This window comes from Cetorhinus maximus, chromosome 7 (genome assembly GCF_964194155.1).
Source record: "Cetorhinus maximus chromosome 7, sCetMax3.hap1.1, whole genome shotgun sequence".
Classification (NCBI taxonomy): Eukaryota; Metazoa; Chordata; class Chondrichthyes; order Lamniformes; family Cetorhinidae; genus Cetorhinus; species Cetorhinus maximus.
In genome coordinates this window covers 133,581,139-133,595,801 of record NC_135885.1, presented here as the reverse complement: position 1 = coordinate 133,595,801, position 14,663 = coordinate 133,581,139, and the positions used below count along the sequence as shown (strand labels likewise).

Here is a 14,663-nt window from a genome sequence, read left to right as displayed (position 1 = left end):
AGCTCTCTAGTCCCTGATGCGCCAGAAGCTGTAGTGGACAGGACATGCAGTCCTCGGAGCCAAAGACCTGGAATTCCAGAAAGGGGTAAGTATTGGGCCTGGGGGAGGGGGGAGGGCTCAGGGCAGAGAGGGTAGGAGAGGCCTGGGAGTGGGGTGGGTGGATGGTGGGGAATTGCGTGTCAGGAGAGAGGCTGGGGATGGGGTGGGCAGTGGGGGATGGAGGTCCTGCAGTTACTGGACCTTTAAGTTAAAAGGGGGCTGCTGATAGAGGCCCCCTCCACCCCTTTCCCCCATTTCCTACCTGAGGCCTGAACACGATTTGTTTTTGGGTGTCCCCCCATAACCGGGAACCCCTCCAGCCAGCCTAAAAACTGAGGCTGGGCGGGAAACGAGCCCTTAAGTGCTCAATAATTGGCCGTCAGAGGTCTTACCCGCCCCGGGGTAAAATTGCAGAGAGGCCGGAGCGGGCGGGAACCCAGCAGGAAGCCTATCCTAAGGAATTTTACACCCTTCGCCCCACCCCGCCCCGCCTACAAACCTGCCAGCGGGGAAGTGTAAAATTCAGGCCCATACTGTTGACTCTGTGTTCTGTTCTTCAGGCTGGACCAGTTCAGTTTTAATCTAGGAATGAGTGCCCAGTCATGCCCAATCTTCTTGTGAACAATACACAAAGTCTGTTCCGCCCATCCAAACCTTGTTTCAGAATTCGTTGTCACCACTTTGTCTTTTTGATGCTGAAACCACAGCCCACGCTGTCTCTTGAACTGGGAGTCATCGAATTCCCCTCTGAATGCATCATTTGAATCAGAATCCCCGAACCCACTGCTGATATCGGATGGAGCGTCCTGGTCAGTGGTGATGTCCCCGTGTAACAATGTTCATTATGTTGGCGGCTGATGCATATTATGAACTAAGTTACCATTTTAAAAATGCTCACCTCTGTCCCCATTCACTCTGTGCCTGTTCAGTGGGATATGCTCCAGGTTCTTGGAAACAAAGTGGGTCTTGTGCTTATACTTGTATTGCAAGTTAAACTTTAATTATTTCCAGCTTTGGCTAGAGAACACATGCTTCTTGCTACCCACAACCCCCCCCCCCACCACCCCCACCCAATTTTCTCCCCTAACCACTTACGAGGGGAAAGTTTCACAGTTGCTGCTTTCTGGAACCTCATCCAGTGGAGCTGTGTCTGAACAGCAGCATGTGTCTTGCTGTGTGGGTGACGCCACAATCGGGCCGGGTTCCAGTCTCAGCCTTATTTGATGTCCATGCCAGGCACCCTTCCACAGGGCTTACTACATAGCTGACCAGAGTGGGTAATACTATTTCTACCCCACTCCTCGCCTGTGCAGTCAACTTCTGTGTTCTCCCTGTCACCCTGGTTGAAATCCGCTAACTCATTGCAGACTGTGGCTTGAACAGCCCCTGGCCAGTTTGAATAGTTACAGACTTGAAACACCTACTGAGCCATTAGAAGGACCTTTACTACTTGCTATTGTTATTGACAGAAATGCCCGAGGGATTTATTATGCCTAAAATTAGTCAAAGATTTTTCCATACATATCAAAGCAGAAATGAGATCATTATTTCAGCAGCCCTTAAATCCAACACCAGGAGAGCACTGCTGTTGCAACCAGTTTGAATCTGCTTTCAACAAGAGCTGTTCTGGTGATCTCCTATTCAGTTTTGTATTGTGTTGCGAATCTGGCCCAATAGCACCCAATTTAACAAGGTGTCTATGACTGAAGAAGACTTTGGGACTATGTATCCCACTTAACCCGCCAGACAGACACAAACTCAGTCTTATTCCCCGACACCCACCCCTCCAAGAATGTACCTTTCCCATCTGCAAATCACAGCATCCACTTTTTCTTAAACGATTTCAGAGTGTGCTTTTCTCTACGGCCATGCACAGAGGTCCAGAGAACTCCATGTGAAGAACTAATTCTGCGTTGGCCCTGGATTTTCTTTTTGCTAGGTTAAACCCATGTGCCAATGACCTGCTTTAATTTCAAATGGCCTTCCAAATATACATTTCGATGTTATTTGCTACCTCAATTACCTGTTCTCAGACACTGTCTTTCAAGGCTGCAGAGCCTAAGTTTTGACATTTTTTTTTAAATGGAGTTTTTGTCCTGTGCTGCTAGGGACTAGTGTTCTGCCACATCTCTATATTGCACCCAAAGCTTTAATGTTTGCCTGATGCCTTCATGACCAGAATTGGACACAATATTCAATACTTGGCCTGGCCAGCACATTGTACCGTTTAAGCATAAATTCTTCTGATTTGCACTCCATTTTAGATGCAATCCTCCTATTTGTGCAGCAATTGGAAGCATTGAACATTGAGCCTGTTAATGCTCCTAGATCTCTCAACATCCCTCAAAGCTACTTCAGCATCTTAAATCGCCCACTTTTCTTCATATGTCTAATACTTGCACTTGTCCACAATTAATTTAATGTGCCACTACTTTGCCAACCGCTTAACATTCTCAGTTTCCTATACTCACGCTGTTTGTTTTTTTTTTGTCCTTCTCTGCTTCCCATCCTTTCCCACTATTGCTGTTGTAGCACATGATCTTTTCTCGCTTACCAGGAGATACTCCAATCCTCCAGCAATCTTACTGCCTGGGAGGGTGCGGTAAAGAGTTAGAAAGGAGATAATCTGAAGTCGAACTGTCAGGAAGGGAATGGTAGGTCAGTGACAGTATTGTGAAGCAGCACTTTTTTCATCTTTTCAACAGACATCCAGCACATCATTATATCACCAAAGGTAGCCTGTAACAAAAAGTTTCAAACAAAAAAAAACAAAAATTCCAAACAGTCGCTTGGCAGGACAGAACCTCAGTATTGCTGAGGAAAGAGACATGTTGCCAAAGCTTTTCATCTTTCACGCATCAGGACAGATGCAAGAATACCACATTTCAAAGGGAGCAACAATTTATGCTGCATGAGAAAGGGATGCTGATTAGTTGGCAAATTGACCTTTTGATTAGTTGAGGCGTTGCCATGGACAATGCACCAGAGAACCATTGTCTTCCATGCTTTTACTCAAGTATGCTAAGAATTACACCATCAATTGTTATGATCCTTGGCCAGACCCCCAAATTGTTGGTAAGATCCGGTTATGCACCAATAACATTTTGTGTGAAGTAGACAAAGTTTGAGATTCAAGACACTTGCTCAGTGAAGAGCACAAAATTCCACAGGTTTTGAACAAACAAAAATAAAATTTACTGTACAAGGTCAGAAAGATAAAACAATTTACAATACCTATCTTATACTCCAGCATTCAGGATAAGTATGAGGTACGTGTGAATTAACAAGCCATGCTATAAAATATACCATGCTATACAATAAATGGCCGGTGCAACCAAGACAGAATCTATGGATTTCTCAACAACCCACCCAGACATCTGTCAACACTGTGAGTCAACCAATCTCACTGAAACTTCGTCTTCCTCGCAAAGGTTTCCAGTCTTCAGCTTCGAAGATCTTGCCTTGGAATTCTCTCCAAAAGTCACTCCAACCCTGACAGCTTCAACAACGGCCCACCTTGCTGTGTTTCAATCTTGTCTCCAGAGATTCCATTCCCTTGGATTCCTGAGTACGCTGGAGCAGCAACTCACAAGCACAATTTCAGCTCTTCGGCCTCGCCACGCAAGACACCACTGCTCCAAAGGGGTACCTTTGCCCTGCTGAACCGCAGCACAGAGGCACCAACCTTTGGCTGCCTTCTCGGATCTTCAGGGGTTCTCCTGAGCCCTCTTAAATATCGGACTCAGACGGCATCAACAACGGCCCACCTCCAGGGTTTCAGTCTCGTCTTTGAGATTCCCTCCCCCTGGCATTCTCCATGGCAATGCCTCAACCAATCGGAGTTGGCTTGCCAAACAATCAGTACCCTTTTCTCATGCAGTATAAATTGTTGCTCCCTTTGAAATTTGGCATTCTTGTATCTGTCCTGATGGGTGCAAGATGAAAACCTTCGACAGCACATCTCTTTTTTTCAGCAATACAAAAGTTATTCTGTATTTGTAATCTTGATTTTTGTCAAGAGCTCCATTGGGTATAGGAGGAGACCATTTAGCCCCTTCAGTGTGTTTCACCATTCGACGAGATCATGACTGATCTGTGACCTAACTCCATTATAACTGCCTTTGCCCCACAACCCTAAATATCTTTGGTTAATCCAAACCTGTATCAATCCTAGATACAAAATTGACAATTGATTTAGCGTCAACCGCTGTTTGCAGAAGAAAATTCCAGACTTCTACCATTCCTCGCTTGTCGAAGCGTTTCCTAAGTTCACTCCTCAAAGTTCTGGCTCTAATTTTTAAGTTAGGTCCCCTAGTCTTAGACTCTCAACCCATAGAAATAGTTTTCCTCTATCTCTGTGCAGTGTGGAATTGAACCAACAGCCCAGCAAGATCTACGTTTGATTTTCGGGTCTATATTAAGTTAATTGTTTAGCCAATGTGTCAGCAGCACTAGAGTTGAGTTCAATCCCTTTGAGCGAGGAGGGAGGAAATAAGTCAAGGTCCCAGCCTCTGATTGCTACCTATTGCCCTCTGCTGAAAAATGGGGACATTTGGGGAGAAGAGTGTGCTGCCCTCACAGCCAAATAGGATGGCAACACTCGCTGGCTCAATTCATGATGAGAAATAACCCTGTACCTACTCTTTAACTATACCTCTCTACTTCCCTTCCCTCCTTTTACGACACTCCTTAAAATCTACCCCTTTGACATTCTGCCCTCTTATCAATTTATGTGGTTTAGTGTCAAATTTCGTTTTATGAGGAGCCTTGGATCTTTTTATTATGTTAAAGGTGATTTGGTGGAGAACAGCCAGAGAGTCCAGAACTGCATCCACCATATGTGGTGAGACAGTGGCATAGTGTCACTGGACTAGTAATCCAGACACCCAGCCCTAATGCTCTGGGGACATGGGTTCAAATCCTACCATGGCAGATGGTGCAATTTAATTCAGAGGCTGGGGCCCACATTCCCATGAAAGAATAAAGAAAAAATATATGTAGAGAGAATGAGGAAAATAATTGGAAAGGAACCTTTTTCATTGTTCACAATGAGGCTAAATTGGAGGCGCACACAAAAATTGACAGAAAACTTTCATGGTTCCTGCTTGTAATATAGAGTGGCATTTAAAACAGGCGAAATCAGTGCGTTCAAAAGAAAAATGGACACTCTACCAGAGGAGGAGGTATTAGGCGTAGTGGCTGAAAATGTGGAATTCATGGGCTAGGTAGGTTTTAAGGAGCATCTGAAAGGAGGAGAGGTCAGTGGAGGTGCTTCACAGGAGGAATTTCAGGGCTGGAGCCCTGGCCACTGAAGACATGACTTCCAATAGCTGGGTGAAGAGAGGAGTGGATGTATACAAGATGCTGGAGTCAGAGGAATGGAGAATTTGGAAGTGATTGTACTGTTCCAGAAGGTTACAGAAATGGGGGCATGGTAAGACCATGGAGAAATTTAAAACACGAGGATGAGAATTTTAAATTCAGGATGCTGGGGGTGCTGGAAACCCGTGTGCGGTTACGAGGAATAGGGTAAGTGGGACTTGATGGGTGATGGAATAAAGGCAGATGAGTTCCGGATTCGCTGAAGCCGGTGGAGAGTGGGATTCTGGCCTGGAAAGCTTTGGAATAGCTGAGCGTAGGGATGACGAAGTGGGGTGGAGAGCAGGCGACGCTGAGGTAGGAGCAGAGGCAAGCAATGGGATGAAGGTACAATTAGGTAGTCTTTGTGACTCAGAGGGTCTTGGGTGTGTCTGTCTACGAATGCCAGTGAGGCTACCAAAGCAACCACTTAAGCGTTGAAGGAATGTTGTGGTCTAGCCCAGGTCTCAGACATGAAGACGGTGGTCTAACTTGCAAGGCATTCCAGTGAAATGTCTCCTTTCAACACTTAAATTAGGAAACCCTTTCTTTCAATTCTTTAACCTTCTAGATGCAGATACAATAAAAGAAACAAAAACATTAGCATACATAAGGAATGTTATCTATGTAAGTGCAATAGGTTTTTAAATTAAGGTTTAAGGGTCACTGGTGTCACTTTACAGTGTAAGTGTGACCTGTCTATGCTGAATTGCCCAGGGCAGCAGATGGAGCATTCCAATGGGTCTCTGCATTCCTAGACTGGAATTTCCTCGGAGCTTTCGTTCGTTAAGGGGACTTCCACCTGACTTGCAGCAGAACGGGAGCAGCCCAAGGAAATCCCCAGGCCAACTCCAGGGAACAGAAGAATCTTTACTCCTCCATGACTGCTGTCTAGGGATCCTCCTACTGAAAAATCCATATGGATATGGCGGATGAGAAGGAGAAATGTGTTCTGTGGTGACGTGCCTACCTCGAGGTTGAATAAGCCACGGGATGGTAAAAGGCACATTTTAAGCAATCTCTCTGAAAAGCGTTGTCTGGTAACACAGGATTTTTGAAGTGACCTGTATCCTCGCAGTAAGATGTTAAACCAGCAAGTAAAAAAAGAAAAACTTGCATTTAAATAGCACCTTTCACTACCAGAGGACCTCCCGCCCCAAAATACTTTACAACCAGTCAAATACTTTTACTTTACAAAGCACTTTACAGCCTGCCGGACTTAACATTGAGTTCAACAACTTCAGATCATGAACTCTCTCCTCCACCCCCACCCTCACCCCCTTTCCGATCCCCCTTTTCCAATCATTTATAGTTTTAAAATATATTTTTCTTTTCCCACCTATTTCCATTATTTTTAAATGTATTTCCATCCATTGTTTCATCTCCACCTTGTAGCCTATTTCATTCCCTTCCCCCCACCCCACCCCCACTAGAGCTATCTGTCACTTGCTCGTCCTGCTTTCTACCCTTAATGTCATCATTAGCACATTTCTTAGCTAATATCACAACCGTCAACACCTCTTTGTCCTTTTGTCTATGACATCTTTGGCATTCTCTCCTTTGCCTCCACCTGTCACTGGCCCTCTATCGAGCTCTACCTGTCCCACCCCCCTCAACCAGCTTATATTTCACCTCATTTCCATTTTTCCTCAGTTCTGATGAAGAGTCATACGGACTCAACGTTAACTGTATTCCTCTCCGCAGATGCTGTCAGACCTGCTGAGTTTTTCCAGCTATTTGTATTTTTGCTTCAAATACTTTTGAAGTGTAGTTACAGTTGTAATGTAGGAAATGTGACAACCAATTTGTGCACAGCAAGATCCCACAGGTTCCTCTTCCCCGATCCATGTACATAAGAGTTTTTTCAAGTATCCTATATACTTTGAAAGCTTAATATTTTGGGGACATGCTGATGAGCAGTGTTCATGGCTGAAGTAGTTTGAGCAGATGTGTTTCCCTTTTCCTGTACTGTCCAGTCAGCCTCAAACCATGCGAAAGGCTTTTCCCTGTTAGCTAATTCAGTGACGTTGCTAGTCATGGGTTTTGGGCTCAATATGCATGTCTTTCTCTGGGTAGCAGGCATGTCTGTTTTGGAATGATGCCAGTTATTGCTTTCATACCACTGATTTGCCAATAAAGCCCCCCCGAACCCGAGCAAAAAGGTGTGCGCCCACAATAGTTACATGTTCTTTGCCAAATCAGAAATATTGCTTAATATGTTTAACACGCTGCTTTTGAAAAATTAATGCATTTGCATGAAGAAAAATAGATTGCATCAGGATACGAATACTGTATTCCTGTAACGGCTGCAAGTTGCATGACATTTTCCACGAGAGCACTTCTAAGCGTTGCTGCTTTTTTTTTTGGAAAGAAAGAGTTCCCTGGTAATCACTTTTGGTTCGAAGTGCAGTCCCATCATTGCACCGGAGGAATTTGAGACTTTGTTCTTTGGCTAGCCTGTGAGATGTACGCTACTGTAGGACAGGGCAGGATAGGGTTCTGTGAATGAGCACTGTACAGCTGCACTGCTGTTTGACATTACGTAATCGTAAAAGATTGTTGGTGGGAGCTGGTCATCCTGGGATTGACATGATTGTTCACTCGGGTGTGAAGAGTTCTGTGTTGGAGTGGAGCATTCTGCTTTTACAGACTTTTGGTTCAAGCTAAGTTTTATATCTTTTTTGATGCTTGTTTTTAACAATGCCCTGTTTATGCAGTGGAGCACCTTGGCTTCCGAGTGTGGTGCAGCTAGTGGTGATTTGCTAATCTCTAGATTGCTGACAGGCAGAGACAGTGCTTCTCCCACAGGGTGTGTGGAGAAAAACCTTAAGGTGAATCAACCCACAGTGCTCGCATACGCCTCCCATGTGACTGATTGCAGAATGGCATCAGCAGACGCCTAGTGCAAAATGTGTATACTTCCATGTTCCAGATTTGCAAATGTTGCTTGCAGCAACTTAAAAGGAGCTTCCTAACAAATGATGAAGCTAAAAGGATGGTCTTCCCAAATCCAGACATAATATTATCGTCTGATAAGAATTTATAAAGGTTCTGCATAAGAACTGAAATTGATCTTTACATTTCAAAATATTGGGCCAGAGTTTACTGTAACAATAGCAGTGAGGCTAATGGCACTCCCCCATATCTATGCGCAGCTACTTTGTGTGAGACCAGATGCTCAGGTAAATGCAAAAACCCAGAAGTCGCTGTCTGCCATTTACTGTTCTACCACTAGCTCCCTGAAAATGATGATATCTCAGCACCTAGCTCCCCTTTAAGATGCACTGAGTATCGTGAAGTTCATGTGCTGGCAATGTTACTGTGACTAAGCTCGCCACAGAATGTTAGTCTTGTCTACTTTAGCCTAAATACCCTTTTAACAATGTGGCAAGTCTCAGTTACTGCCAGATAGCCTCTCTGGCATTGAAAATTAACTTTTACAAGCATTGCATCTCATTCCTTCAGCTTTTAATTGTTGGAGATATATAAGTAAAATTTAAAATATTTTTTAACTTCTGCCTCTTTTTTTTTTCTCTGTCTTAATATAACCTTTCCCCTTCTTTATTGCGATTTCTGTACCTGATTTAACATTAAGTTCAATATTCTGATGTACGCTCCTACTTCAGACTCTGTGCTGTTCATTAACAACATTTAAGTCTTATTGGTTAAGGAGACATTCGGTTCAAGTGGATCCCAGACACCCTGTGGGGGTACTGCACTGTTTTGATCTCCCACTTGCAAGAAGTTGTCAGTCACTGCCTGCCAATTAGAAAAAACCTGTATCATCCCAACTCAGTCTCATATCCTTTCAGAAAGCTTCTATCTATGCCACAATATTGCCTCCAATTCCATGCGTCTCAATTTTAACTAGTAATCTCATACATAAAAGCATAATAGACTAGCAGGACTAGGTCCCTTGAGTCTGTTCTACTATTCAATAAGACCATGACTGAATTTCTACCACAGTACTTTCCATCTAATCCTCAAATCCTCTTAATTCCCTTTGCCCAAAAATCTGTTGATCTCAGTCTTGAATACTCAATGACTGAGCATCCACAGCTCTCTAGGGTACAAAATTCCAAAGATTCATAACCCTCTGAGTGAAGAAATTTCCCTTCATCTTAGTCCCCTTATCTGGAGACTGTGACCAACAAGCTCCAGACCCTCCAGCCCGAGGAAACGACCTCTCATCTACTTTGTCAGGCACTCCAACAATTTTAACCATTTCAGTGAGATTTCCTCTCATCCTTCTAGACTCCAGAGTTAAAAGGCCCATTCTATTGAATCTCTCCTCATAAGATAGCCCTCCCATCCCAGGAATTGATTTATTGAACCTTTGTTGCATTCACTCAAAGGCAAGTATATTCTTCCTTAGGTAAAGAGACCAAAACTATACACAGTACTCTAGGTGTAATCTCACCAAATCCCTATGTAATCCTGTTAAAATTCTTTCATGGGACATTGTTCATCATCCCTAATTGCCCTTGAGATGGTGGTGGTGACCCACCTTGAACCACTGCAGGCCTCTCTTGATTCAAACAATTAAACTAAATTAACAAAATCAGGGATAAAGTAAAAGCAGCCCCTTAAAGAGAAACTGCAAAAAGAAAGACAAAATTGAAAGGACACTTTACCAACATTAAATCAAAATGTTATCAAAAGGGTCTATAAGGCACCCCAGTCCCCATGCTGCCCTGTCTCATAGATGGATATGCACGGAAAAGGTGCTTCCTGATGGGACTTATAAAGCTAAAGCCAGGCTAGAGGCACGAGGGTTTGAAGAAAAATTAGGTGACCGAGATATAAGAGCAGATTCACCTACGGCATGGAAAGTTATGCTGAAGATCTTTTTTAGCTCTATTAGCTACAAATGCTTGTAAGTCCATTGATATTAAAGCTGCTTTTTTGCAGGGACACCAACTTCAAAGGGAAGTTTTTCTCTGCCACCAACATATACGGTTTAAGTGATGCCTTCAGAGTTTGGTATTTCTCAGTGAGGTCAGTTTTGTTAAAGCTGGGCTGTCTTCAGTTGGAAGCAGACCCAGCAATGTTTTACTGGCACCATGGAGAGAAACTTGCAGGCCTCTTTATGACGCATGTAGATGATTTTTTGTGGGGTGGTAGTAGCAAATTTGAAATGGTTGTCATTAATGGGCTCAGAACTGAGTTTAAAATTGGAAGTCAGGCTTCTGGTGCATTTAAATACATTGGATTGGAAATCAGGCAGAGTACATTACACGTCCTTTTACATCCGCAATCCTATTTAAAGAACGTCAATCCCATTGCAATTAGTCATGGCAGGACCTCCCAGAAAGATACAGTGGCTTCTGAAAGGGAAAAAGAGGAGCTCAGAAGTCTAATTGGGCAACTCAATTGACTAGGCAAACAAACGAGGCCAGATGTCAGTTTTGACGTTTTGGAATAGAGCACTGAAATGAACAATCCCAAGGTTGAAGAAATAATTGGGGCAAACAAAACATTGACAAAATTAAAAATGGAGCAGCGTGTTTTGTAATTCCCATCTTTGGGTGATTTTAGAAAAATGAAACTGATTGTGTTCAGTGATGCATCTTATGCAAATCGATGTGATGGATTTATAATATTTCTCATGGGGTAAAAGAGGCAAATGCTGCCCCTTTGGCATGGGAATCTGAAATGATACAAAGAGTTGTAAAAAGTACTTTGTCAGCAGAGACTCCCGCCTTTGCTGAGCAGTAGGTAGGGCATTCTTTATATCAAAGATACTGGCAGAAGTTTTAAATGGAAAAGCGTATTCAGGAATGGTACCTATCGAATGTCTTATAGACAACAAGTCACTTTGGGAGAATATCACTGTACGAAATACGAGAAGGGATTGCGAATTGACATTGCAAGCTTAAAGCAGATGCTCAAGAATAAGGTGGCCAAGATCAAATGAATTGATAGCAGCTACCAATTATCTGACTGCTTCACCAAAAAAGGAGCAAGCTCCAAAAAGTTACTAGAGGTGTGTCTTTTTCTTTAAGAAAAATACTTCTTTTGTATGACATATCTGTACGTGTTTTTTTAAGGAGGGGAATGAGGTCAATTTATTGAATGAGAAAATATATTGATGTTTGTTATTGCCATTAATTTTTTTTGTGTGATTATAGAAACTTAAGGGTAACTTTTTTTTTAAGAAGAGGGGAATTTGTGAGGAAAGAAACAGTTAAAGAAGTTCAATTGTTAATTATTAGGTTGTCTAACTAAGTACCCATTTGAGGTGTCAGCTGTGGCTCAGTTCATAGCACCCTTGCCTTTGAACCAGAGGGCTGTGGGTTCATGTCCCACTCCCGGAAACCAAGAACTGTGATTGTACTCGAAAGAGTTGCAATCTGTGACTGTTGATAACTCGAAAGAGTTTGATTGTATAAAAGGGATAACAGCTGAGGCTAGTGCTATCGGTGGAGAGTTCAATGACACGCAATAAAACTCTGTCTGAAAAGAGCCTGTCTTGGTTTCGGTCTTCATTTCTTAAGCAAATATTGGGACTTAACAACACCCACAGTGCTGATAGGAAGGGAGTTGTAGCAAGACTGGCTTACGCTTATACTCTTGTATGGAACCTTATCAGATGCCTTCTGAAATCCCATGTACTTGACGTCTGTTGAGTCACATCTATTCACTGACTCTAATCAAAGAACTCTGCTGAGACACTTGCACCTTTCTTTCTCTTTAAGACTCAGAGCTGCCTTTGATGCTGTTTCTTCTTTCATCGCTGATTTTTGTCATACTTCTGATGGAATAAATATTTTGAAAGCAAAACCGTACTCTAGCTTTGTGTTGTGCAGAACATTAAGATCATTTTGACGCAGAAGTCATGAAGATTATAATAATTAAAGTTTTGTACCAATGTTGTCTCTTTCAGGCACCAAGTTTAGATGAGAAAGTAGACTTGCATTTTATAACCTTTGTAAACATTGATGGATACCTGTATGAACTGGGTAAGTAAATCTTGTTTATTTTTATTTTGTCATGGGATGTGGGCATCACTGGAGTTTTGTTGCCCATATCTAATTGCCCTTGAACTGAATGGCTTGCTAGGCCATTTCAGAGGGCAGTTCAGATTCAACAACATTGATGTGGTTCTGAAGTCACATGTAGGCCAGGCTGGGTAATGATGGCTGATTTCCTTCCCTAGAGCATTAGTGAACCAGATGAGTTTTTATTACCAAAGATGATAGTTTCATTACTGCTACTAGTTTTCAATTCCAGATTTTATTATTTAAATTCCACCAGTTGCCATGGTGGGATTTGAACCCATGTCCCAGAGTATTAGCCTGGGCATCTGGATTATTACTACAGTGACATTACCACTGCACCACCATCTCCTCCTATGGTTTGGGTGGGTGGGAAATAAATGCAAGATTGTAATGTTTTGTAAATCATTCATACAAATACTTCTCTATAAATAGCCTTTATAATTCCTGCCCCATCACATTAAAGACCTAGGAACATTTCTACATTAAAGGAATCATTTAAAAGCAACTTCTAGTTGCTTGCCAGAAGTCTAGATTATGGCAGTAAATACGTAGAAAGTTGCGTTTCAGTGCATTGAAGTTCATGGATTATGTACTGTTCATTTGTTTCAAATATACGCACTTTAGGAATGTCCAAGGTGCAGAGGAAATTTACTAGAATACTACCAAGGATGAGGGACTTCAGTTATGTGGAGAGACTGGGAAAAACTGGTGTTGCTTTCCTTCAAGCAGAGAAGGTTCGGGGAAGATTCAGTAAAGCTGTTCGAAATCCTGAAGGGCTTTTGATCGCACAAATGGAGAGAAATTATTTGCAGTGGCACTGAAGTTGATAACTAGAGGCCACAGGTTTAAGCTAATTGGCAAAAGAACCAGAGGCAAATTTTTTTTTAAAATGCCGTGAATAACGGTGATCTGGAATGTGCTGCCTGAAAGGCTGGTGGGAATCGATTCAATAATAACTTTCAAAAGGGAATTTGATAAATGTTTGAAGTGGAAAAATATTCTGGGCTACGGGGGTAGAGCAGGGCAGTGGGACTAATTAGTCAGCTCTTTCAAAGAGCTGGTACAGGCACAATGGACTGAATGGCCTCCCTCCATGCTGTATCGCTTTATGAGCAGATTGCTTCTTTGTTCCGTTTTCCTCTCCCTCCTGAAAAGTTGGAAAATCTACAAAGACCAATTTACACAACACATTTACAATTTACAACAGCATCAATAAGGATGAGTTTAGACAGCCAAATTAATTTAATTCGAGGTGTCTGGATGTAGGATTGCCAACCCTCGGATTGTCCTGGAACCGCCCCAAATGAAAGATTAATCTCCCTGTCACTGCTGCTAGCTGTGCATGAGAAATGTAGAGTTCACAATGGTACCTGTGCTTCGTACCTGTCTACTTTATTCGCCCACTTGTGGGTAGTGCCCTGTTCTCGGAGATTCTCACCTGATAGCTGCCCATGTGAGCCCACGAGCCAAGGTTCTCAACTCCAAGGGACCCAACCTTTACAAGGTGAATGCAACAGCATTTGCAAACTGTGTGATCAAGCATCATGTGGTCAAAGCATCATGTGGCCAGGGGATTAACCTCCAGTATACCTCACAAGTTAGTAACCCTATCGGAAACCTAATCCAAGAACTCTGTTCACATTTTGCATTGATTCTACAGAAGGATCTAGTCAGGTTGGCAAGATACTGGGAAAAAAAAAACTCCTTGAGCTAATTGTTGGAAGGGTTCACGTACCAAATGATGAATGTGTTTAAAGCTGATAGTGGCCACAAAAGTTGGACGTCTCCATTATAAATTCTTCCGTTCCATTGGGAGCCAAGCCTTGGGAATAGGAATGTGGTCGGACTCAGCCTTCTTTATTAGCTTGTGTTTTGGCAGCTCATCCTGTTTGAACAGGTTAAGTAAATTAGTCAGCTCCTTTTCTACTGACCAAAATTGTTAATTTTCAAGCTTGGTCAAACAAAGCAGTCATTCCACATCTTCAACCTATTTCTGATGAGTCTGTTCAATAGAATTCACCATTTTTTACCTTCACCAATTTTTTTTTTACTGTATTACAATGTTAAATGGGTTTGGTTATAAAACATGGAAAGAGCATTTTTAACTTCCTCAATTTATTTATTTATTTTTTTCTGTGTCGTCTTTCACGTTCCCTCTTCCACCTCCCTCTTTTCTCTCTCTCCCTCCCGCATTCTTTCCTTTCTTGCCCTCCACCTCTTTCCTTTCCCTCTCACCCGCTCTTCTCCTTTCCTTCCTTTTCTGTT

At 42.6% G+C, this 14,663-nt stretch overlaps 1 protein-coding gene across 2 annotated transcripts in view; it reads left to right on the top strand.

Moving 5' to 3' along the window:
- Positions 1–14,663, top strand: part of uchl3 (ubiquitin carboxyl-terminal esterase L3 (ubiquitin thiolesterase)) — a 66,459-nt gene that overhangs the window by 41,833 nt on the left and 9,963 nt on the right. For both annotated transcript variants that reach the window (XM_078545966.1, XM_078545968.1), the window contains one exon: positions 12,284–12,359. In XM_078545966.1, coding sequence (XP_078402092.1) covers positions 12,284–12,359 — 76 coding nt within the window. The remainder of the gene's footprint in view (positions 1–12,283; positions 12,360–14,663) is intronic.